The sequence below is a fragment of the Lingula anatina genome, chromosome 2 (genome assembly GCF_051362555.1).
Source record: "Lingula anatina isolate TDL-2025a chromosome 2, LinAna3.0, whole genome shotgun sequence".
NCBI classification, from domain to species: Eukaryota; Metazoa; Brachiopoda; class Lingulata; order Lingulida; family Lingulidae; genus Lingula; species Lingula anatina.
Genome location: NC_141768.1, coordinates 48,155,659 through 48,178,500, shown reverse-complemented (window position 1 = coordinate 48,178,500; position 22,842 = coordinate 48,155,659). Strand labels below are relative to the sequence as shown.

At 36.4% G+C, this 22,842-nt stretch overlaps 1 protein-coding gene and 1 long non-coding RNA gene across 2 annotated transcripts in view; both read left to right on the top strand.

Annotated features, from left to right (window-relative positions):
- The window catches only part of LOC106180235 (protein bark beetle), a 28,513-nt gene extending 13,421 nt beyond the window's left edge, over positions 1-15,092 (top strand). The window contains exons 7-20 of the mRNA XM_013564166.2: positions 653-2,139; positions 2,584-2,827; positions 3,188-3,335; positions 3,708-4,100; positions 4,339-4,559; positions 4,951-5,121; positions 5,451-7,817; positions 8,341-8,699; positions 9,087-9,226; positions 9,625-9,804; positions 10,290-10,552; positions 10,914-11,008; positions 11,336-11,537; positions 12,188-15,092. Of these exons, the coding sequence (XP_013419620.2) occupies positions 653-2,139; positions 2,584-2,827; positions 3,188-3,335; positions 3,708-4,100; positions 4,339-4,559; positions 4,951-5,121; positions 5,451-7,817; positions 8,341-8,699; positions 9,087-9,226; positions 9,625-9,804; positions 10,290-10,552; positions 10,914-11,008; positions 11,336-11,537; positions 12,188-13,080 (7,163 nt within the window). The 3' untranslated portion in view covers positions 13,081-15,092. The remainder of the gene's footprint in view (positions 1-652; positions 2,140-2,583; positions 2,828-3,187; positions 3,336-3,707; positions 4,101-4,338; positions 4,560-4,950; positions 5,122-5,450; positions 7,818-8,340; positions 8,700-9,086; positions 9,227-9,624; positions 9,805-10,289; positions 10,553-10,913; positions 11,009-11,335; positions 11,538-12,187) is intronic.
- A 521-nt stretch (positions 15,093-15,613) lies between these two features.
- LOC147763784 (uncharacterized) lies at positions 15,614-22,105 on the top strand. The gene is made up of 5 exons (XR_015332736.1): positions 15,614-15,734; positions 15,971-16,061; positions 16,940-17,025; positions 21,093-21,233; positions 21,399-22,105. It is a non-coding gene; the product is annotated as an uncharacterized LOC147763784 (long non-coding RNA).
- Positions 22,106-22,842: the final 737 nt, after the last annotated feature.

Sequence of the window (22,842 nt, the reverse complement as noted above, 5' to 3'; positions counted from 1 at the left end):
TTTTCTGGAAGTTATACATTTTAGTGAAATATTCATTATTATCTTTTTGGCATATTCATTGTGGGACTCAGAACTCCCATGGACGTGAAGCCGAATGGTAATCAAATTTTCTACATGTCCTTGCTATTTACAGTCAATAATCAAAAATTGGTGATAATTATTCTATAATTTATTATGTAATGTTACATCAAAATTGACAAAAATCTTTTTGCACTGCTACTGCAAACATTATGAAATAAAACTATGTTACCTATTATTATTTTTAACATACAAGTATGATTTTTAGGATTGGCATGCAGTTCAAATTAGAAGGCCAGGTCAATTGGTCAATTCTTTTATTGAATTTTTTTGTGTGAAATTTTCATTTTTCTCATTCTGGCACTTTCAAAGTATAAACTTGAACTCTGATGGGCGTGAAGCCTTATGCTTTTACTTTCGTCGGTGTTACCGGTGTGACCTATTTTGCATCTTTATTTTCTGTTTTTTGTCTGTACATTTGACAGCTTTGCTGCCTTGTTTATGATTATCAAGCTGATAGGTTCATATAATTCAAAAGTTAAGAAATTGAATTTGAAGAAGTGGACCAGTTTCTGACATGCAAAATTTGGCAAAATGTTTCTAAATATCCATTTTTATTAAAAATCTTTTGCAGGCCCATCAGCCGACTTCAACCTTACATCAAGTAGAATCTACAACAATACCCAGCGTGGAATCACAGTGCGTAAGATGCGCAGCAGCGTAGTTGTGAAGAGCTCCAATATATCCCATAATGCTTTCCATGCTGGCATCCATGTCTACGGTGGTGCAGGCGATGTTTTCATCTCAGATTCGCAGTTCTTGTATAATGTTGACAGTGGGCTTAATATCACCACAGCAGGTGGGAGGCGTATCATCAATACTACGGACTTTATTGGCAATGATTACGGTGCATTTGTAGGCTACCAATTGTTGAACAGGACCCGTAATGAAAGTGAATATCTCACAGAAATTATCAATTCTAATTTTCAATTTAACTGGAAGTCTGCAGTGAAGTTTGGGAACTACTGCAAGACAGGCAAATCTGTGGTGAATTTTACTTCTTTCTCCGATAACCATAGAGACTGCGTGGAATATGAACCTTGTTACCATGGTATCGGCCATATGCACAATGTTACTGTAGGCCTAAGTACGTTCAGTGATAATGTCGGGCATGCCTTCCGCGCCACTCCCATGCTGAACACCATTGGACGCTTCGCAAACAACACCATTGAGCGCCACAAAGCTGGAGCTCTTATGATTAATAATGAGGACAACTTTGAAAGGAACAGACTTTACAGGACTCAGCCTGTTAGCTATGTTGTAGTAGGGAATAATTTTCACAACAATTCTGGAATGTATGTCACCAACATGAGGCTAACAGTTACTAATATCCAGAGTTTGATCTTTGAGTACAATCAAGTCCGGGAGAATACCATCATGGGCGGATTCGAAACAGAAATGTTGAATCCCAGAAGCCGTGCAAGTGCTGTGGTTATTGCATCATCTGGAAATCTCGTTATTCGACGTAATCACATACAAAACCCTGCCTCAGTTCGACAAATGGCGACCCATTCTACGGACATCACTAGCATCATTAATGCCACCTACAACTGGTGGGGGACAAAAAACCACACGAACATCTTCAGGGGGCTTTTTGATAACAATGATCGATACAATCTCGCCCCCATCATATATTATCCTGCCCTGGCAAACGATGAATTATCGACTAGATTTTACACTATCAACCAACCTAACTACCAGCCTCCGTTTCAAAGAAATGGAGGCAGAACTATTGGAGGAATGTTGAGGCAGTCAACAACACTTTCAGCTGGAACTTACAGAGTGGACAAGGACATTAATATTCCCCTGGGGCTACAGTTGACCATTAATGCTGGGGCACGTCTTGAGTTTGAAAACTCCATTGGTGTTCTTGTTCAGGGAAAACTGGCAGTTTCTGGCAGCCCAGGGAATGATGTCATTATGACCTTGCAGGATGACCTTCACTTCCATAACAGCAGCACTGTCCGCCTGGTGGGCCAGTCAGGGATAGCAGACGACACTGCCATGGAGGGGCGCGTGGAAATAATGGTGGACGGAGAATGGGGGACAATTTGTAGTTTCGTAAGTTTGAAATTGTTTGAATGCAAAATTCATCAAAATGGTTGTTTAGTAATATGTAAAATGGGTCAGATGATAGGAATGATTTCTGTTTTAGTGGATTTTGAAGGAATTGAATAAAGTGCATGTAAATATGAGACAAAATAATCAAAACATTTTCGTTTTTACTACTTTTATTTCATGGGATTGTACAACTCATGAACAGTTGAGCTGAAAAACCAGTTAACATTTTATTTTCTTGTTGCTAAATATTCAAAATTTATCAACAACAGCAAGAACAATTTTCAATTACTTGCCCAGTCATCCATGCCCCTCTCAGAAACAAAAACATGCATGACTATTTGCTTATATTTTATTCTTTTGTAACATATCTCTGTACCTACATTTTGTACATGTTTTATCAGAATGAATTATCAATCTCTCTCTCTCTCTCTATCTCTGTGCTAGGGCTGGAACATAGAGGACGCCGCTGTTGTATGTCAGATGTTGGGGTACACAGTTCACCCTGATGACTGGGAGACCAACTATCAGGTTCCTGTTGACAACCCCAACATGCCCATCTGGCGCAGCGCTGTGGAGTGCACCATTTACGACACCAATATCACGGAATGCATGGCTGACAGTCGTATGGAACACTCGTGTGATCACAGCATGGATGTGCATGTGAAGTGTAAAAAGCCTACCTGGGCAGGTGAGGGGAGAATTAGTTATCATATGACTTATATGCCAGGATATTTGCTTGATGTGTATCTATTAGATGAATATATTGAGGTCAAAGTATATCAAAGTTCTATCAAACACAAAGTGAGATTTAGACATAAAAACTGCATTTTGTGTATCTAAAGTAACCAGCTTCTTTTTACTCGAAAATTTGTATTACTCATGTGATAAACATAGAAATTTTCAAAATGATGAATACATTTTCTTCAAATTATATACATTTTATTCAGAAAAAAAAATTGCCAAATAGTCCATTGTACAATTTTTGGGAAATATACCAAAAATGTAATGTAGATATGTAAAAAATTATCATCTCATTTCCCCTTCCCAGGCACCAGATTGATAGCCATTGCCAGTGCCAGTTCTATTGTGAGAACCAAGATGGACAAGGCAGGGTTGTTGGACCACTCCACCATGCAGTATGTCCCAGCCCTCCAGACGGACTACAACAGACATACCATGTCCTACGTCTCTATAAAGTAAGCTTTTCTAGCAGAAGACGGGCTAAAATATCAAAGTAAATGGCAGTTGTTGATTCATAAAGGCTTGAATGATTTTTAGCTGGTGAAAAAGGTTTTAAAAATGTATTTGTGTCAGGATTCAGATTTATCATGTAACTATATTCCAAAGTCAATTCAAGTGTGATACATAACTCCCTACAGTATAGTTATTCATTTAAGAAAATATATTTTTCAAATTAAATTGTTAATGAACATTTTCACTTAGAAAAGTTACTTGTGTCATTTTGATAACATGCATACAAACATGTTTTTAAGTGCATAAAAATATGTCCAAAATTGCATTACAGTTCACTGAGTGAAATTTTATTTGTATATTATATTTATTTTCAGTGACACCTTGTCATCAGGTATAGCAGTCATGTTTAATAATCCAAAGGGGGACCAGATGATTGACCACTGTGACATTAACAACAACCTTGGTGACGGCATCCTCACCCGCAGCTCCTTCCTCACTGTCTCCTTCTCCACCTTATCTCATAATCAGCAAGCTGGTTTCCGCTTTGACCCCCGCTTCAGCGAATACGATGCCTGGAATGTGCGCTCCTGGGTGGCCCTTAGCCGTGACAAGACTGTGGTTATCCCACTTCCTGCGGGACAGAGCCAGAAGATTATCCTCGGAACTGGGGACAACAATGAAGGTGACTATCTGTTCTTATTGACGGAGCAGATGGGACAGACGCTGGACATGGAAACCACCTTTGAAGTGGAAGTTCAAGATTCTAGGTTGGTGTTTGTGGCTTAATTTTGTCATTTTATCAAGTATGAAGTAGGAAGGATTAGATTATTAAGTGCTTATGCTTGTTTCAGAAAAAAGCTTTGATATTTTCATGTTTTTTTCTTAGGAATTATACGTCATTGATAAACCATTGAATAAAGGTAGATACATGTACAAAGTACTCAAAGTTAAGAAAAATTATCAAAGATTTTGTTTGAATAAAAAAGATTCCAAAATTGATGACAGGTTCCGTGTGCTGGTAACAATGTTGGATTACAACCCAGTGACCTCAGTGGAGAAATTGCTGATATATGATGGCCCCAGGAACAACATGGCCAACAGCAGGATAGTGGACATAGAGGAGAACTTGGTGGAGTTTCCGTATTTGTCAACTTCCAAGACTATAACATTCAAATACAAGGTGAAGGGACCCCAGTCTGGGAGACTGGCCATGTTGGCTACCTCAGGTAATGAACAGATTGTCAGTAAAATATTGACCTTGATCAGGGTACTCTTATATAAAACTTACACAAAATGAGATAAGATGTAGAAAATAGGAATAAACAGGTGTCTTAGCCAGAGACACACCTATCAAAAATAATTAGGATTTCTAAACTTTATTTGAACCGACTATTTCTGGTCTGCTCTTTCTATCCTGCCCACACTGAGATTTAATATAAATCTGCCAGTAACTCTTGCCAAATGTAACAGCCTATGGCTAGTTCACACGTTAATATATACACGTTATAATTCTTATGATGTTATGTATCAGTGTTTGGATAACAAGGATTTAAAACTCCTACTAGTTTGTATTAAAGTGTCTTAATGAAAGTTAATATTTCTTTATCTTGATTGCAGTGAGGTTTGATGCCAACAATCCCAACAACAGACCCATAGCAACCTTACAGTTGAAGAACTGCACCCTGACAGATAACTACAATGGTATCGTGACCCGCCATTACAACAGTCCCTCCAACAGGAGGCTGGAGATATTCCATCGAAGATATGAAGAGTTTATTAACATTATGGGTAAGTTTGGATAGATTGCTGTTTAAGAACTATTTATTTATTTATTTTAGGTTATTTATTTATTTATTTTATGATGTAAGTGTCATATGTTATCTTTCCTCAGATTTAAAGCTTTATGACATCTTAAAATTAGGTTTTAGGGTCTCACATTTTCTGAAATTTACAGCTATTATATGCTTAATGAAATTAAGTTGGCTAAACTCAGAACATTGAGACTCTGCTTTAATTTATCATATGAGAAAGAAGCACTAACATTATGCCAAAGATTGCATACAGAAAGCAAAACCAAAGTTTTGTTCTCAAATTGTTTATCTCGTGTATCATTTCAGGAACCAGAATACTACGCAGTAAAGCAGAGGCGCTGTTCTCTCCCAGTGTCTCCAAGTACACAGAAGAATACTTGTACGAGCCCAATCTGGACGAGTTATTACGCGCTGAACACATCAGTAACATAACCTACAGAATGGAGGACTGTGACATAGACAGCAATGCCAAAGGAGTTCTGGCCGAGCACAACCATGTGGAGTTCTCAAATAACGTGTGGAAATGGAAGTTGAGAAATAACAGATTTATGTGGAACCAAGAGGGTGGTTATGTGATAGAGTTGCCTGAGGTTTCTGATGATTTCCGTTACTTCGGCAACCATAGCGTTAACCACAGCGTGGAGGTGAATGATACATTATTTGAGAACAATCTCAGATTCCAGTTTGTTATTGGTGGACATTATGCCAACACCACCATCTATAGGAACACGTTTAGAGATAACACTTGTAAAAATGGGCTGATTTATATATCAGGCATGGAGAAAGACCTATACATCCATGACAATGAGGTGATCAGAAACACTGGACGCTTCATGCTGGAGATCGACACGTGGTCACATGTAGAAAACGCCTCCAAGATCCACGGCCTGGTGTCCTACAATCGGTTCTCTAATAACAGAAGACTAGTAGTCACCACCACACCCACCATTTTCATGAACAACCCCACCAGCTATGTCCTGGCTCTGAAAGGTGTGCAACCAGTCCAGTTCCATAGAAACCTTTTAATTTCCAATTATCTGGAGTATGCCATGATTGCTGGTTTGAAGTCTAGCCGTCTTGGTTTGACCCTGAATGTTGATCAGAACTACTGGGGTACGACAAATCAGACCAAGATTGGAGAGAGCATTTTTGATTTTGATAACTGGAATAACTATGCTGTTGCGAAGTATTATCCTTTCCTCACGCAGCCAAGTTTTACGTCTCCTCTCACCACGGAGCCCAAGCTGGAGTATCAGCTCAGCCTAAATTTGCCCCTGGGTGGCAGGGTACTTAGTAACACCCGTATTCCCAACAGAGGGCGACCCTACCTTGTGGATTCAGATGTCACTGTCATGCCTGATGTTATCCTGGAAATTGATCCTGGAGTGGAGTTGCAGTTCAATCCTAATGTTGGAATACTTGTCCTGGGAACTCTGATAGCCAGAGGGAGGCAGGATAATAGGATCAGGTTTTTACCCAAAAAGACCCAGTACGTTACCCCACCTGCTCCACGGGTTGATAATTTTGTCAGGTTGTACCGCGGGAAGTTCTTTCCTCCCCGTCCAGACAATGAAGGCTTCTTGCAGTATTATAACAGCACCTTGAAACGCTATGTTTTAGTTTGTGATAACGATTTCCACGAGAAGGTGGCGCAAGTGATGTGTCGTAGCATGGGAATGGAGAGCACTAACGTCCAGTATCGCTTCACTAATCTTTACGACTATGATGAATATGGCTGGGGAGCCAGGTCACAGAAAGATTTCTGGCAGAGAACGTACATCTGTAATGGTGATGAAGACAGCTGGGAGCAGTGTTATTCCAAGATTCACTATGGTTTAGGCGAGTGCCTAGCAGCAGAAAATTATGTCTATATGAGATGTGGAAAAAGAAATCTTCCAAGTACTCACCAGTACTGGGGGAACATTCGCTTTTCTTCTCCAAACATTGAATACATGCAGGACGAAGATGTGGGTGGCTCCTCAGAACTCCTCTATGTTGACATCTACGGAGCTGGACTGCTGCATGGTGAGAAAGTGGCCGCCATTCAGTCAATGTACCAGACCCCCTCTGCAGACGACATCAACATCACTCACTGTGCCTCCCATGGATATGAATTTGTAGACCCCCGTGCAAAAATTACAGTACAAAATAACATCATCACCAACAACCATGGATATGGGGTGAGAGCCTTGATTCTGAATGGCGAGTCCTCCGCCCGTGAGATGGCCTCCTCCTTTGAACCTCTGAACGACAGTTCCATTCCTTACAATGCCTTTGGTATGGTGGACATGTGTGACACAGAAAAGGAGTTGGTTATTGAAAACAGGATTATCTTGTACTATAAATATTCTTACAGGAGTGTGGACTGTGTCAAGTATATTCGGTCCAGGTCCCTAACCAACACAGTGGGGTTGAGGTTCTTACAGTTCAACCTTAAAGAAGACAACTTCAGCAGGAACAGTATAGAATTTTATGAGGGCAAAATCATCAACGACACCACATATATAAACGTACTGTGGCCCAATGCAACCATGAGTCAAAGAAGGCAGTTGTATAAAACTAATTATGGCTTTAACACTCTTAATGTTCACATCCATGCTGCTGCTGGGGAACCATTCTATGGGTTTATTGCTGAGGTGGTCATCTTGCCTTTGTCCAGGAGAGGATATTCAGGTTTGTGTTGACATTTCTGTATTTATTTCAGACTTGAGCTTTTTTCTTTGCGGAAAAGCGCAATTCCGCATTTTTAATTGAATTCCGATGTTTCCTGAGATTTGTCAAGGTTAGGTGTTGGGTCCTATGATAAATGTTCAGAGGTTCTTTTTTTTTCTTTTTTCTTTTTTAACCTGGGCTCAAGTCTGATATTTATGTGTAAAATTGTTGTGCAGTTATTTACATTAGGTAGCAGAGTGTAAAGTGCAGAGTGGTATTAAAATGCCACTCGTTTGGTATAGTTCTAACTACTATTTGCTACAAATACCGGTAGAAAATGTGTTAGCTTTGGTGTTTTTGACTTGGATTTAAATATCTTACTAAGCATATATTGGAATAATTTAATATCAGAATGTAAACATTTGACAGTTTTTTATTTGCTAACTCACACTGCAGGACAGGAAGACTTGGCATCCTCCAGCCAGAAAATTAAACTTCTTAAATTTCACATTTTCACTTTTCTGTCTCCTTTTTGTTTTTCCAGGCAATAACAAGTTACACAAGGTGGTCAAATCCCTCATCACAGACAATGAAGGGGGTGCTGTCATGTACGTCAACGTGGGCGAGACCAACCCTTCTGTCGCCATGACAGAGAATCAAATTGAAAGAAATGGCATCTCCATGTTGAACTTGACTTCAAACCCCACAGTGTATCTGAATGTCCAACACTTACCCTATGTGACCTTTGCCAATAACTTCTATGGAAGCAACAAAGGAGGGTTCTATATGTATACAGTGGCTGATGCATTCTCTAAAGCTGTCCTGGCCAATATCAGTAATAACGTCATCTATGGGAACACCTTTGGACCTTGCATGGAAGTAGGAGGACATCACTTCCAACAGGTGAAATTGATAATAAAAATGGACAGTCTGAGTGATTGTGAAAAAATAGACAGTTTGTATTTCATTTACAGAGAGGAATGTTTTTGGTGTTTGGTGTTAAAAAGTAGGATTATAATGATGTTATTAAGAAAGTCTGTTTAAGAACTTCAAGACAGTCATTTTGTATTCTGATGTGAGGAGTTAGTATTAACCATAATTGCATCAAAGATATAAAATCATTCTATATTTGAAGTAATATGTTACCTCTAGTTTTCTAGACGTTTTATTTGTGTTTCATTTTTGTCACTATTTCCTAAGGATTGCTTCCATGTTTTTGTGTGTTTTATTACAAATCTTTGCTAAGTTCTTTAGTTTATTATTTTTTTTCCCCAAAACATCATATTTCAGATTTTGGTAAAATACAACTACATAACATGGAATCTGGTGAACAACACAGAGACCAGTACTCTTGTCTTCCGCGGTGTGGACGTGAACTTTACCAGGAACGTCCTCCATAACAACACTGGTTCCAGCATTATTGATTCTTGGTAAGAAGGCAGACGTCTATTTGTACAAGGATGTGAATATCCTGTCAGCTTCATGGATTTGTTCAAATAGAACTAATTGCTTTCGCTGCCTGTCTGAGGACATCCATAATTTGTGGGAGTTTGAGGGCAAATCTGTAGGAAGCCAAAATAAGAAAAAAATTCATAATATTTTGTGAAAACAATCTGCCAAATGAACGAAGAATTTTTTAAAGACACATCAATGAAAACTTGATACTGTGCTTACCTTGCAAAAAAAAAAAAAAAAATCACATTTTCAAGATTTATTTTCATCATAGAAATAAACTTTGAAAATCGTTGAATTAAAATGATAACTTAATGATTTTAGGTTACAATGATGTGATGAAATCTTTTCTTACTTTGAATCCTTTTTATTACAGGGGTGTAGAAAAAGTACAAATGTGGCCGACGTATGAATACAACCACATCTACTACAACAACGCGTCTGGTCCGGACTACAAGACCACCATATTTGCTCACACTGTACGCCATAAGGTCCGCCATAACTACTTTGACAATCCATACTGTACTCTGGACTTGGCAGCGGGAAATATGACTTTGTAAGTGTAGCCAATGGAGGTAGATGCCTTTTCTTTAAAAAAAAGGCAATTTATTTCATTTTATTATGTCATTTTTTTCTTTTTATTATGTCATTAAATGAAGCTGTAATAGTGGCTTATTGGTAATTTATGTTCTCAGCAATTATTGTGAACTATGTGAACTTTAAACTAAATGTTGGACTTGGCAGCAGGAAGTATGACTTTGTAAGTGTAGCCAATGGAGGTTTAATTTTTTCTTTTTATGATGTCATTAAATGAAGCTGTAATGGTGGCTTATTGATAATTTATGTTCTCAGTAATTATTTTGAACTATGTGAACTATGAACTAAATATTGGTGCACTGTTACATCGGACTTAAACATTTACTGCAATATTTTTTGTCATCAAAATAAATCGTGTCTGTTGGGAACTTGAATTTTTTTTGCTTTTACGCAGCATTGGTTAGTATTTTTCTATATGTTGTATATTCTGTATTTCTTCCACAGCACGGATGACTACACCCTGTCTATAGAGGCGCCAGGGAACTGGTGGGGGTCACCCTATGACCTCGCCATCAGGGGAAGAATTCTGGATTTTGAAGATGGCCGCTACAAGCACTTGTACCGAGCTCCCAAGAACTGGGAGGATTGGTGGCGCTGGAATGTGTGGAGAGAAGAGTGGCAGGGGAGACATCCCGAGGAAACTTTCTACCAAATTTATAATGTCACCTATGACCCACCGCTTTATTCTAATAAATCCCTGCTACAAGGTGAGAGCTCTGTTTGCCAAAGTAGTTTTCTGGTTACCTGTGGAAAGCTGCTAATTGATTGATGTGAAATTTAAAAGTTGGATCCTGTGTAGTTGGGCTGTGACTTGAAAACATTACACAGATTTTGCCAAGTTCATAATCTGGTTACCTGTGTAAAGCTCCTTTGCTAATAAACAGGTGTTGCCTTCCTAATTTGCACTTCATTCTCATCGAGAGGCAGGTGTTGACTTTTAATCTGGATGTTAAATCCTGTGACGTCTTTCACACACCTAAATAATGTCGCAATTTATGTAAGATTTTTTTTCTCAGAAATTATGAATTAAAGATATCATTCCTAACTTTTTGTTTAAAAAATTTTCAGGATTTTGTCAGCCAGGTTGGCATGAATACAACAACCGCTGTTTTTACTATATGGGTGGACTGCTGCCATTTTACAGAGCTAAACAACAGTGTGAGGTAGGCCTGGGGAAGCTTCAGGGAGATAAATTTTTTTTTTTGTTGTTTTAATAAGTTGTTGGTATCTGTGATTGGTGATTGGTATCTGTCTGAAATAAAGCACTTTTAGATGAATCTTCTTATTTCTTATACACTGAAAAGTTTAGGCTCCCAATTTGGTGTAAAGTAATCATTCAAGATTATACCAACTGATGAAAGCATATTTATATTTTAATATTTTGTCAATTTGCTGGATAACATGACCCAATATCTGTGATTGATGATGATATTTTTGATTTCAAGCCCAAATATGACTGAAGTAAATGTCTTCATATTCCTTACTTTCAGCTTGAGGGGGGTATTATAGCAGACGCCAAAGATGCCTTGAACTTCCTGGGTGGTCTGGTCATCCAGGACCAGGCTGATTACACACATTTCTGGAAAGTTTGGGTCTACCACACCATCACTGAGGGGTATTGTTCCGCCATGTTGAACTACCAGCCTATAGCCACCGACTGTCATGAGAGGCTGCCGTACATTTGTGAGAAGAGTAAGTTCATTTGTGTGTTAAGATTGTACATTTTATCTCCCTCTGTTTTGGGTATGTGAAGGTACATCAACGTTTGCCTACATATTCAAGACACATTCTACATAAGTTTAACGAACCCCTAGCATTTGTCTGTGTTTTGGCAAATTTTCTCACATAGCTGTAGTGTGACAGCACCTTTATTTCCTCATCACCAACTGTAAGTTCAACAGATATTTTAGCTGTAATACTGGACAGAGTTCACATAGGTCAGGTAATGTCAGATACATAGATGCTGTGTGGCACGTACCAAGTGGGATTTCACCAAAATTTGATCATGAAGTGTAAGCTAAGTTTAAGTGAAAGCCAAGTTAAATTTATTTAGGAAATCCGCCTTTTAGCTCTTGTGAATTGGAACACAAATAATACGGGAGTAATTAAAATAAGAATAAATTCAGTATACTTTGTTTAATGTTGAATGTTTAAGTATAATTGGAAAATGATTTTCCTTCTGTTTAGGTAAAATAAAGCTGAGAGATTTGAAAGACAGATTCAAGAATCGAGTGATTTTGAATAACATTTAAGATTTTTAAATTAAAATTTGATTGAAAGATTTCTTTTGATAAATAATAATATGTTTAATAAGCTAAACTGGATAATCTTGCTACTTTCAGTTCCTGTGGTGCCTTACTTCCCGTTCAACTGGAGCTGGGTGATAATTGTTGTCTCTGTGATGGGAGTTATCGTCCTCATCCTCATCATTATCATCTGCCTGGCATATCTGAAGGCCAAGCGTCGCACAAAAGAAAGACTAGAGCGCCGAGAAGTCATTCGCAATTCCATGCGCTCCGTTAAGTCCACAGGCACTGGTGGCTTCAACAGTTTCCGTGCTCAGAAAAAGAAGCCACGACAGCCCGAAGTCCACGTCAACATGCATCCTGATCTGACAGTGTCCGGAGTCACCATAGACGACACAAGTGATGACTCCATGGACAAGACCAAATTGGAGGGTCTGAGCACAGGCTCCACCTTTGATTACCCCTCCAGGAATGGCAGTGTTATGTATGACAGTGACAAAGAGGACATGTACCCACCGAAACTGGAAAATGAAGTGACCACTTTCACTGACCGGTCTGCGGAACCCAGTGTTATTGACAGTGACCATGATGATTACTATCCGCCCAAACTTGAGAATGAAATTCCTAACCTGAGCACCAGGCCAGTCTATGGGATCTACCAAAACATGGGCTATGATGATCGTAGTCTGGACAGTAGGAGCGGCATCGACACCCCTCCGCGTTCCGTGAGCACGCCGCAACAAACCAGGATGACTTTAGAGTTTGAAAACAAGGGTTATGAGGACAGCCTTGAGAGACGCCCTAAAACTCTTAAAGCTTACACTCCAGCTAGCAAACTGAGTGATGATTCAGACAGTCTGAGCGACAAAGCATCACTGAGCAAAGCAGATTCAGATTCTGATGATGACGATGTCAAACCAGACCTGAATTCTAGCGTTAATTCTTTAAGGAACGGCCAGCGCCCACCTCCTCAGGAAACTGAAATATGAGATGTAGATGAAGTTTGTGAAAGATAATCCTGATTGAGTGAAAAGTCATGCAAAATGTTCAAGCATTGTTGTGAATCAATGGAAAAAAATTGGAACAGAAGAAAAAAATCAATACAAAAAGAGAGCAAATGTGTTGCAAATTGGTTCTGGCTGTGTCTCACGAACCAGAAGGATCTCCCGAAGTAACAATTTCATGACAAATGAAGCAAGCAATTTTGCTGGAGGACAGCTGTCGGCTTCCAAGTGCCATCTAAGGTTTTTGAATCATGTGGCCTAGCACAGCATTTATGTCAAAAAAAAAAAAAAAAAAAAAAAAAACATTGAACTGTTATTTGTAGCAATCAGGGATTTGAAGAATTTGAAGGCTGTTTATATACATTTAGATACATGGATTTTTATACTTGCCACCACCTTGGGTGGTCCAAGAAAGCCAAAGTTAATTGTTATGCATGAATCGCTTGCTCATGGAGAATAATTACCTCAAAAGAGTCATTGATAATTGCTTGGCTGACACCAGTGACTCAATTAGTGACCAAAGTTAGAGGAATTTAAATATTATAGCTTAAGGCGAGGTAGTTGTGCTTCAACAGTTCAGATTTTTTTACCATGGAGAAGGTACTGTTAAACCAGGGACCATATTTTGTTGGAGTTATTTGAGGTGTTATCTCAGTTGTTACTTTACACACACACACACACACACACACACACACACACAGCTTAAACTAAGACTAAAACTGCATACAAGATATGTGAACCTTCACAATCATACCCATGATACAGTAACTAACATACTATTTTGTAAGTCTCACCATGAAGTCCTGTGATTGCTTTTTATTATGTGAAGGGAAATGTAAGTTAGTGACTGGATTTTTTAACAAAATTGACATCAGTGGTTTTTGTGAAAAAAGTGACTGATTATTTGAATATTTGTATTTTAAAATAATTAAGTATCAAAATGGAGTAAATATATGTATTATAACACTTGGGACCAGAAAGCAAAGGTTGTATATTTAGTATTATAGTGAAATGTCTCCTTCAATTTACGTAGGTTGTGAAAATGAAAAGTAGAATGACGTCATCATTACTTGTCCTAATATGACCTGTGTTGAGTTTAGTATGTTTATGGTTTTTCCATGTTTTAATGTCATTTATTTTCTTGTACATACTATCATACTATGCAGTAGATGTTCCATGAATGCGGTGCTACATGTATTGGATAGATTTGCGTGTTTTTTACTTTGCTAGTATGATTGCTCTTTTTTATGTCCTGTTTTTGGCGTAGTAGTTTTGTTTTTTCCATTTAATTCATGTTTCCCCCCTGTAATGCAACCAACAACCATGTACCATAAAACGTGCAATTAACTTGAAATATGAAACCAATAATTTCAGTTAAAATCTAAAATGTGTGGATACGGCAAGTGACGCAAAACGTTGATTAATAGTTTTACCATTATTCCTATTATTGAACAAAGCAAAAATGTATATAATTCTCCTCTTTGGTTTATGAATAGTCTTTCTTATTTCCACTCTTTCTTCGATGTTTCTTCTTTTATAGTTTGTTTTGCTGTAAAAATTTCATTCCAGATTACAAAATGTTATTATGTTTGTTCCTGTTTAATGATTGTAGAAATGTGTAAATTAACGCAGTGAAGGTAATCCTCACTTTGCTGTTAGGGGAATATCAATTTATTGGAGTGTTAATTGAAACAGTTGTATTTGCATTTCATCACAGCACAAATGTTTTTTTTTTCTTTTGCATTTCTGGAAAGTAAGTGGATGGAAATGTTGAACGTTTATAATAGTTAATAAGATACCATATGTCTTTGAACATAATTTTCTGCGCCAGATATGTATTTGTATATTGTTTAGTTAACGTAAAAGTAGCGTCAGTGTACATAGCGCAGATACTGGTATCGTACATTTGTGTAGAAGCTTTTTATACATTTTCATTTTATTTTGACAAGCTTATTGGATTCAAATTTTATAATAAAATATAAAATTAGGAAGGTGAATCTATTGAGGTGATTGCGAAAGTGCAGAATTTAAGCTCTTTTTTTCATGAATAAGTTCGAACACGTACAAACAAACAAGCATCGAACAAGTCGAACTCGTTCGCACATTTAAAAAAATAACAAAAGGTACCTGCCGTTACCTCGTACACAAGGAGTAATCACGAATACCTTGCATATTATAGTAATGAACATGAAATGCCATCGCAGGAAACCAGACCTATTAATTACATGTATGAAACTGGAAAAAACACTCGGAGAGCGCAGACATCTATGGTGGCCCCTATTGGATATTTCGACTTTTCGACTTTTAGAGTTTGCGACTTTTAGAGTTTTAGAGTTTTCGACTTTTCGACTTTTTTCTGCGGACAGCTTTTTGCTGCGGAACTTCTGCACATTTGGCACGCGGAAAGCAAGCAATGGAAAATCTTATTACTAGTTATTATTTCAAAGCAGGATACACAGCAACTGAGATTGCTAAAACTTTAATTGTCACTTGCCCATGGCACCTATGTAAGGTGAGTGTAACTTTCCCTATGATATGGTACTGGAAAGGTTAGTATCCTCACTCATCAAACTTAATTATTGTAACTGATTATGCAAGGGGTCACGTCGGTGCGGGGGAGTATCCGGATGTAGTCTTATGTAATACTAGTTTTCAGTGCTTAATTAAGCCTCGAGGGCTTTGCACATTTATTTATTTGTATTTTATATTGCAAAAAGATGTCATCTTTGCTCCCTCCTTTCTCTCCCCCCCCCCTTCATCAAGCTTTTGCATTCTTGCATATTTAAACATTTTATGTTAAAGATATATATTTGCATGTTTTGTATTTATTTAGATTGTTGTACAATGTATACATATTTTCTCATTTCATACTCAGTGAATCCTACTTGAGGAAACGTCTTGTCAAATTGAACTTAAGAAGAAAATCAATTGAAGAGGATTTACCTGAAGTGATTCATGCAATGAGAGTGAGTCTTCTAAAGAGAAACTATATGATTGTAAAATGTTAAATATCCTGCTAACTCATACATGTAGTTAAATTTGAAAACTTCTGCAAGTTTTGGCCTTTATTCTCATTTTGCACCAGGTAGTGCAAAATTCATGTACAAGCACTTCTTACTGGTGATTCTGATATGCTTTGCCTATATCTGAATTGTCAATAGGAGTGCTACATGTAGTGCATGAATTTCGTGCTATGCACCAGGGTGTCTTTGAATGATTCTTTTTTTGCTCATTTTAGTCTTTATAGCATGTTACACTGAGGAATGCCTGTTTTTTTTTCTATGCAAAAATTTGATGTCCAGCTTATGATCTCAGCTTCTGAAATGAATTGACAAACAGTGCAATATACCAGTCGTTGAGCCCAATGAACACTCTGTTAATATTATTATGTTTACTAAGTCCAAAATTTAAATTATTTTTTGCTAAATCAGTATCAGGGGGTAACTCTTACTCCACTACAGTGAAGATAGGGTTTATTAAATTAGTAACTCATGTTTTAAGCAACATTTTCAGTTGCCTTACATGTCTTGTTGCAAATACAGTAATGTAGTTTATAAGCTTGGATAATTATAGAAGATGCATTTTACAATTTACTATTCTATAATATTATTTATTACTATTTTACTGTTGATTATTTTAATTATAATGGGTTTTATGTAAGAATTAGACTGTTTGTAATCATTGTCTTTATTGTAATCTATTTTTTTTTTAATTTGAGAATGTGGTTTATTATGTAGAATCTTGTGAAAATGAGGTTTAAATGCTTGTTTTTCATGTACTGTCACTAAACATGTGAATATGGATTTTCATTTTCTGAGGCTGTTTTGCTGTAAAACCTTTGCAGGAAGAACTTGAAGGAACTGGCAGATGTCTTGGTTATCGTGGTATGTGGTCCCGACTGAAGAAAAAGTATGGTCTATCAGTAAAAAGGTACAGAAAACGTTTTTTTTTTTTTTTTTTTTTTTGCACTCAGCTTTGTTATTGTACCACCAGCGTAGGCGCTGGCGGTACACATGGTTTTAGTCCCGTCCGGATCATTCTGCCCTCTCTGCCACCATGTTACCGTTACCCCTTCTCCTCCTAGACTACAAGGACCTGCATACCCATCTCTTGGATTTAGGTCACCTATAATCTCAATTCGTTCCACGTTAAATTTGGGCTTTGTCGGTGCTGGGGTCTAGGTGTGGTGCTCATTGCAGTGCACCCTTGTCCAAAAATGGCAAAATTAAATGCTAATTATCTACCATATCGAAGGAATTATGAGAAAAATTTCTACAGACGGCTGACTGAAAGTCATTTATATGTGGAGATTTCAAATATGCCCTTGGATTTGACCTGGAAAATAAAATATAAGGCTTGGCAAGGCAGACAACTTTGGATCAAAAATGCCATTATTTTATGAAATTTGAACATCAAGAACTTCTGAGCACCTCCCATTTCAAGAATTTTAACCAAAATGACCTTTTCTTTATTTCAATTAATTTTTTTGTTGGAAATTTATGGCACATTATTGTAACTCCAAAATTGTAACATTAAGTCCCTTATATCTCCAAAACTGGCAGAGATAGGTCCATAGTTACTATTGAAGTTGAATAGGAAGTCATATACTGGCAATTTGACTGTGACCTTGAAATTGACCTTTGACCTTCTTTTCACCACGAACTTTGCAACCATTAACTTTGCAACATTTAAGTCCCTTATATCTTTTCATCACGAACTTTGCAACCATTAACTTTGCAACCATTAACTTTGCAACATTTAAGTCCCTTATATCTCCAAAACTGGCAAAGAAATGCCCATAGTTACTATTGAACTTGAATAGGAAGTCATATACTGGCAATCTAAATGTGACCTTTAAATTAACCTTTGACCTACTTTTCATCATGAATTGAACTTTGCAACTTTTTCAGTGCTTATACTTTCAAAACTGGCAAAGATATGCACATAATTACTATTAAATTTGAATAGGAAGTCATATATTGGCTATCTAACTGTGACCTTGAAATTGACCTTTACCTACTTTTTATGAATGGTAAGAAGATTTTGTCTTACAATTTTAATCAAAATCGCTAGGGCAGAAATATGAAATCTGAAATATGAGAGAGCGTCCTTAAAGGGATAATTAAGGGACTCTTCACTTTGGACAAAAAATGAATTTTCCTGGAGTAAACAACAATTTTCCCATACTTACCAATGGTTAATGTATCCATTTTTACATTCAAAGTTAGTCCCTGTTTTTTTCTAAAAAGTTTGTTTTTTGTTTTAATCTCTTAAGATATTATAACAGAGAATAGCCATCAGTGGAGGTCACATGGTCTAAAGACAAGCTCAGATATCAGAATAATAGCTATAACTGCCGTTTTTGTGGTATATCATATTTCTATGAGTTGTTCACAATGTTTTTATTGTGAAATATAGATCTCATATGAAGAGTTATTATCCTTTCAAGGAAACAGCTGAATTGGGCAAAAAAAAGGAAAAAGCACTACCACTAAATGTTCAACAAATAATACCAATCCCTTTAGCTTTATGTGGAGAAGATGGATCCCCCTATGGAGAAGATGGACCCCCCTATAAAAGATATAAGTCTTTATCAAGACATTTTTTTTTTCAATCAAATTTCCCACAAGCTTTTAATACAGGGTTCCCTAAAGAAATTGCCTATACTAACATAGTTATTGATGCAATGTTTCAGGTTATAGCACCACCATTACCATTACTTTCAAACAATATGCACAATCTTTTTACAATAGGAATATCTGGGGTAGCGCTAACACTCACCAATTTGGCCAAATGCTAAAATTGGCTTAAATTGGCTAAAGAAAAAGGGCTTGATTTGATGTTTTAGCCAAATTATAACCATTTTGATAACAAATTGACAAAAATGTGGTGATTTGGCTAAGTGAAAAAAATTGCTAGCGCTACCCCAGAATATACTTAAATTATTTAAAGTCAAAGATATTGTGGAAATTCATGTTGTTTTCGATAAACCAGTGGACAAAAATAAATATTATCCTAAACAAGTTGAACATGATAGGAGAGATCAGGGTTGCTTAGGATTAAATGTGGAAGAAATTACTCATGAAACCTCTTTACCAGCAGTCTGGCATGATTTTTTAAGCAATATCTAGATCTAACAAGGGTAAACTAATAGCCTACCTTGGTGATACCTTATTGCAGTTTCACTGTGAACAGTCACACTGAGATATAGGAGTACTAGGTTGTGTGTAGCTGGTAGTTATAATGACATATGCAAGTTAGCTGTCAGTGGTTCTGTTAGGGGGGATGCTTTATTTAGTTCAAATCATGAAGAAGGGGACAGTTTAGTCTGGCTTCACAGTCTGAATAGTTCAGAAAATAATATGATAATCATATCACCAGATACTGATGTACTAGAAATAGGGCTTGGTTTGTATGATAGCAGAGAGTACCTGGGTAAGAACATTTTGATAAAATTAAGTTGTAAGTTGTATGAGGAAATTTATGTTAATGTTAATAGGTTGCATGGTTACTTAGTTAATGATCCCGACTTGAGTAGGTTAGATAGGTCAAAGGTGGGTAAATTATGCAGGTTTTGTTTGTATGTTCTGGGTGTGATTATGTTTCGTTTTTTAGGGGATTTGGTAAAAAACAATCTACTCTGTATTTTATAGGTATGCTGACTTTATATCTGGAAAAATTGCTGTAGTAACTCTTGATGAAGTAGGTGCAGGGAACTACAGAAGTGGACTATTAGCTTTTCACCATTTGTTAGGTTGTCTTTATTTTAGGAAATGCTGTACAGGATAATTTTAATTTCTTAATGAAAGGGTGTATAGTTGTAGGAAGGTAGACCACATGTGGCAACCGTTGTTGGAAGTTGTGTATGTGAAGGGGAGTGTTTAAATAGCTTAGATAATTTATGTAGTGAAGAAATTATAAAAGAAAACAGTGATAGTGAAAATAGTTGTAGTGAAGCAGAACTTAAAAAGCAATTCGAACACGCAAACATAAATAGCTAGGCATGCTTTATTGAAAAGCAATTCGAACACGCAAACATAAATAGCTAGGCATGCTTTATTGTTGACAGAATTTTGAATGGCTACAGAATTTGAATGCTTTGGGTTGCACACTTTTAGATTGATATGTCAGTAATAAATGATCCAATCTTGATGTCAAAGCTGATTTCCTTAAAATTTCAGTGGATGTGTCCACATAATTATTTTGGTTTAGAGAATATGAATGCTTTGGGTTGCACACTTTTAGATTGAAATATCAATAATAGACGATTCAATCTAGGTGACAATCTTTGATCATAGGCTTTGATTTGATTTTATTATATTCGTATTTCATTAGGTGTTTCTACAGAATTATTTTGGGTTTGAAAAATTGTTGCTTTGGGTTGCACACTTTTACAAAGATATATCTTCAACAACAAAATTGTATATATTCTTAATGGGGCAAGTCAAATTTCTTTAAAAAATGAACGACATTTTATCAAAATCAAATGGACTAGGTACTTGTTTTTTTCAATGAAAAATCACAGACAATTGTGAATTTTACACATACTGTATTTTTTAATTCATATTTTTTAATTGTAATTTTCTCATTGAGTGGTACAACAAAAATAAGAGTGCCTTACAGTTTTATTCTTTATAATAAAGACACAAATCCTACATGGAAATATATTTTTGAACTGAACTTTGCAAATTTTCTATCCCTTATATCTCGAAAACTGGCAGAGATACGCCCATAATTACTATTGAACTTGTATAGGAGGTCATATTCTGGAAATCTCACTGAGACCTTGAAGTTGATCTTTGATTTGCTTTTCACCATGATCTAAACTTCTCAATTTTTCAATGAATGCTATTGTTTGTCAAGGGTAGAGTTACACACTATTTATAGAACTTTCTTAATTGTCGGAGTAAAATAAAGATTTTATTATTACAGGTGTTTAATCAGTTGAATTTTATTTAGATAAGACAGATTACTAATGTGCTATTTATATTTTTCAGTAAATGAAAAAAGAGACAGGAAGTGAGAGGTCTTCAACAACTTTAATAAAACTCTTAAGTCTTAACCTAACCACACCTTACCAGCTGACTGCCCACATACCTTGTATAAACTATGGATTCTGCTATGGTCTGACAGCCAAGGTATGAAATACAGCCCGTAGTATAGAAATTGCATATATGTAAAGGTGGATGATTAAGAAAGTAGTTTTAATGAGGAAAGTTGCTTTGGAATATAAAACCTTTGAAACATTCAAATGTGAATTTGTGTGAAATAATTTTTAAAATTAGCTTTGTTTCATTTTTCAGATAACAGCATTGCAAGGGCCACATACTGATCAAAAGGACATACAAGGAATGCATACTGTTTGCTGTTAAGAAGAGACAAGAGATGGACATTTTATGTATTTTTTTTTTTTGTGTGTGTGTCTGTTGTTTAATTTCAAATGGTTGAATGTCTCATGTGCCTAGATGTTACTGTACAATTATATATTTAGCTTGGGGTATTTTATATGCTAAAATTATGTCTGCATATATTAGTGTGTTGCCATTGTCTGGTGGCAGCGTGGATTTTTTGCTTTTTTATTGCCAAAGATAAAGCCTGATTTAAATAAAGATGGAAAGTGACATCAGTGCAATTTAAATTCAACTGATTAAAAATGATTTAATACTAGCATCTCATCTGCTGAGAACATCAAGGTTATTGTAATATTACTGTAGAATTAAAATAGTATTTAGCTGCTGTAAAATTAAAATAGTATTTAGCTGAGGGGTACACTCCCATCTAGACAGATAAATTTTAACTAGAAAAACTTGATTTAAGATACATCTGCTAGAAGCTACTATTATGATACGATTTTTAAAAATTTTAAATTTAAATTAAATGTTGAAATTGTTACAAGCATTTAAGAAGTGGTTGCATGCCTGAAATGTGCAATAAATTCTTTTGTTTTATGGGCATAATGGTCTAAATGCCCATTTTGTTGCTAATAAATTACCACATATATATATATATACATGTGCATAGTTGTTTTTTCTTTCATTATAGATTTTCTTAAATAAAAATATACTTGCCATAATTGTTAAAAAGTTGACATAAGACAAAATAAGTTATAAGTAATTAATAAGTAATAATGATAAGTAATATCGGAGTTTTTTTTTTTTTTTCATTTTTCATTATTATTTTTTATACAAACATCGTATATGTTTCTTGTCTTCCATATGTATTCTCAAAACAAGAAGTACATTTTAACTATCAGTTGCTCTTGTCTTGATAAACAAATAACACTGACATCTGACGGCTAGTATCACGATGCCAGTATTCCGACTGGTAAAAAAGTTGCCAGGTTAGATTTTAATGAAACTTGATAGTCAATTTTCTCATGCGAAAAGCCACCTTCCATTGACGTGAATAAGTTGCACAGTTTCTGTGACATGAGATATCTAAAAATGTTAGTGTTGCTATGGCCAAAAAGTGACCAGTTGGCTGCATGACTTCGTCGAGATCTACCTTGCTTCTTACTTCTGAATATCTTCCTACGCGCAGCCAGTGTATGACTGGTAAAAAAGTCGAAAACTCGAAAAGTCAAAAACTATAAAAGTCGCAAACTCGAAAAGTCGAAAACTCTAAAAGTCGCAAACTCGAAAAGTCGAAAACTCTAAAAGTCGCAAACTCTAAAAGTCGAAATATCCAATAGGGGCCACCATAGACATCCGCTCTGGCAACTCAATTTTCATTATAATAAATTCAGTG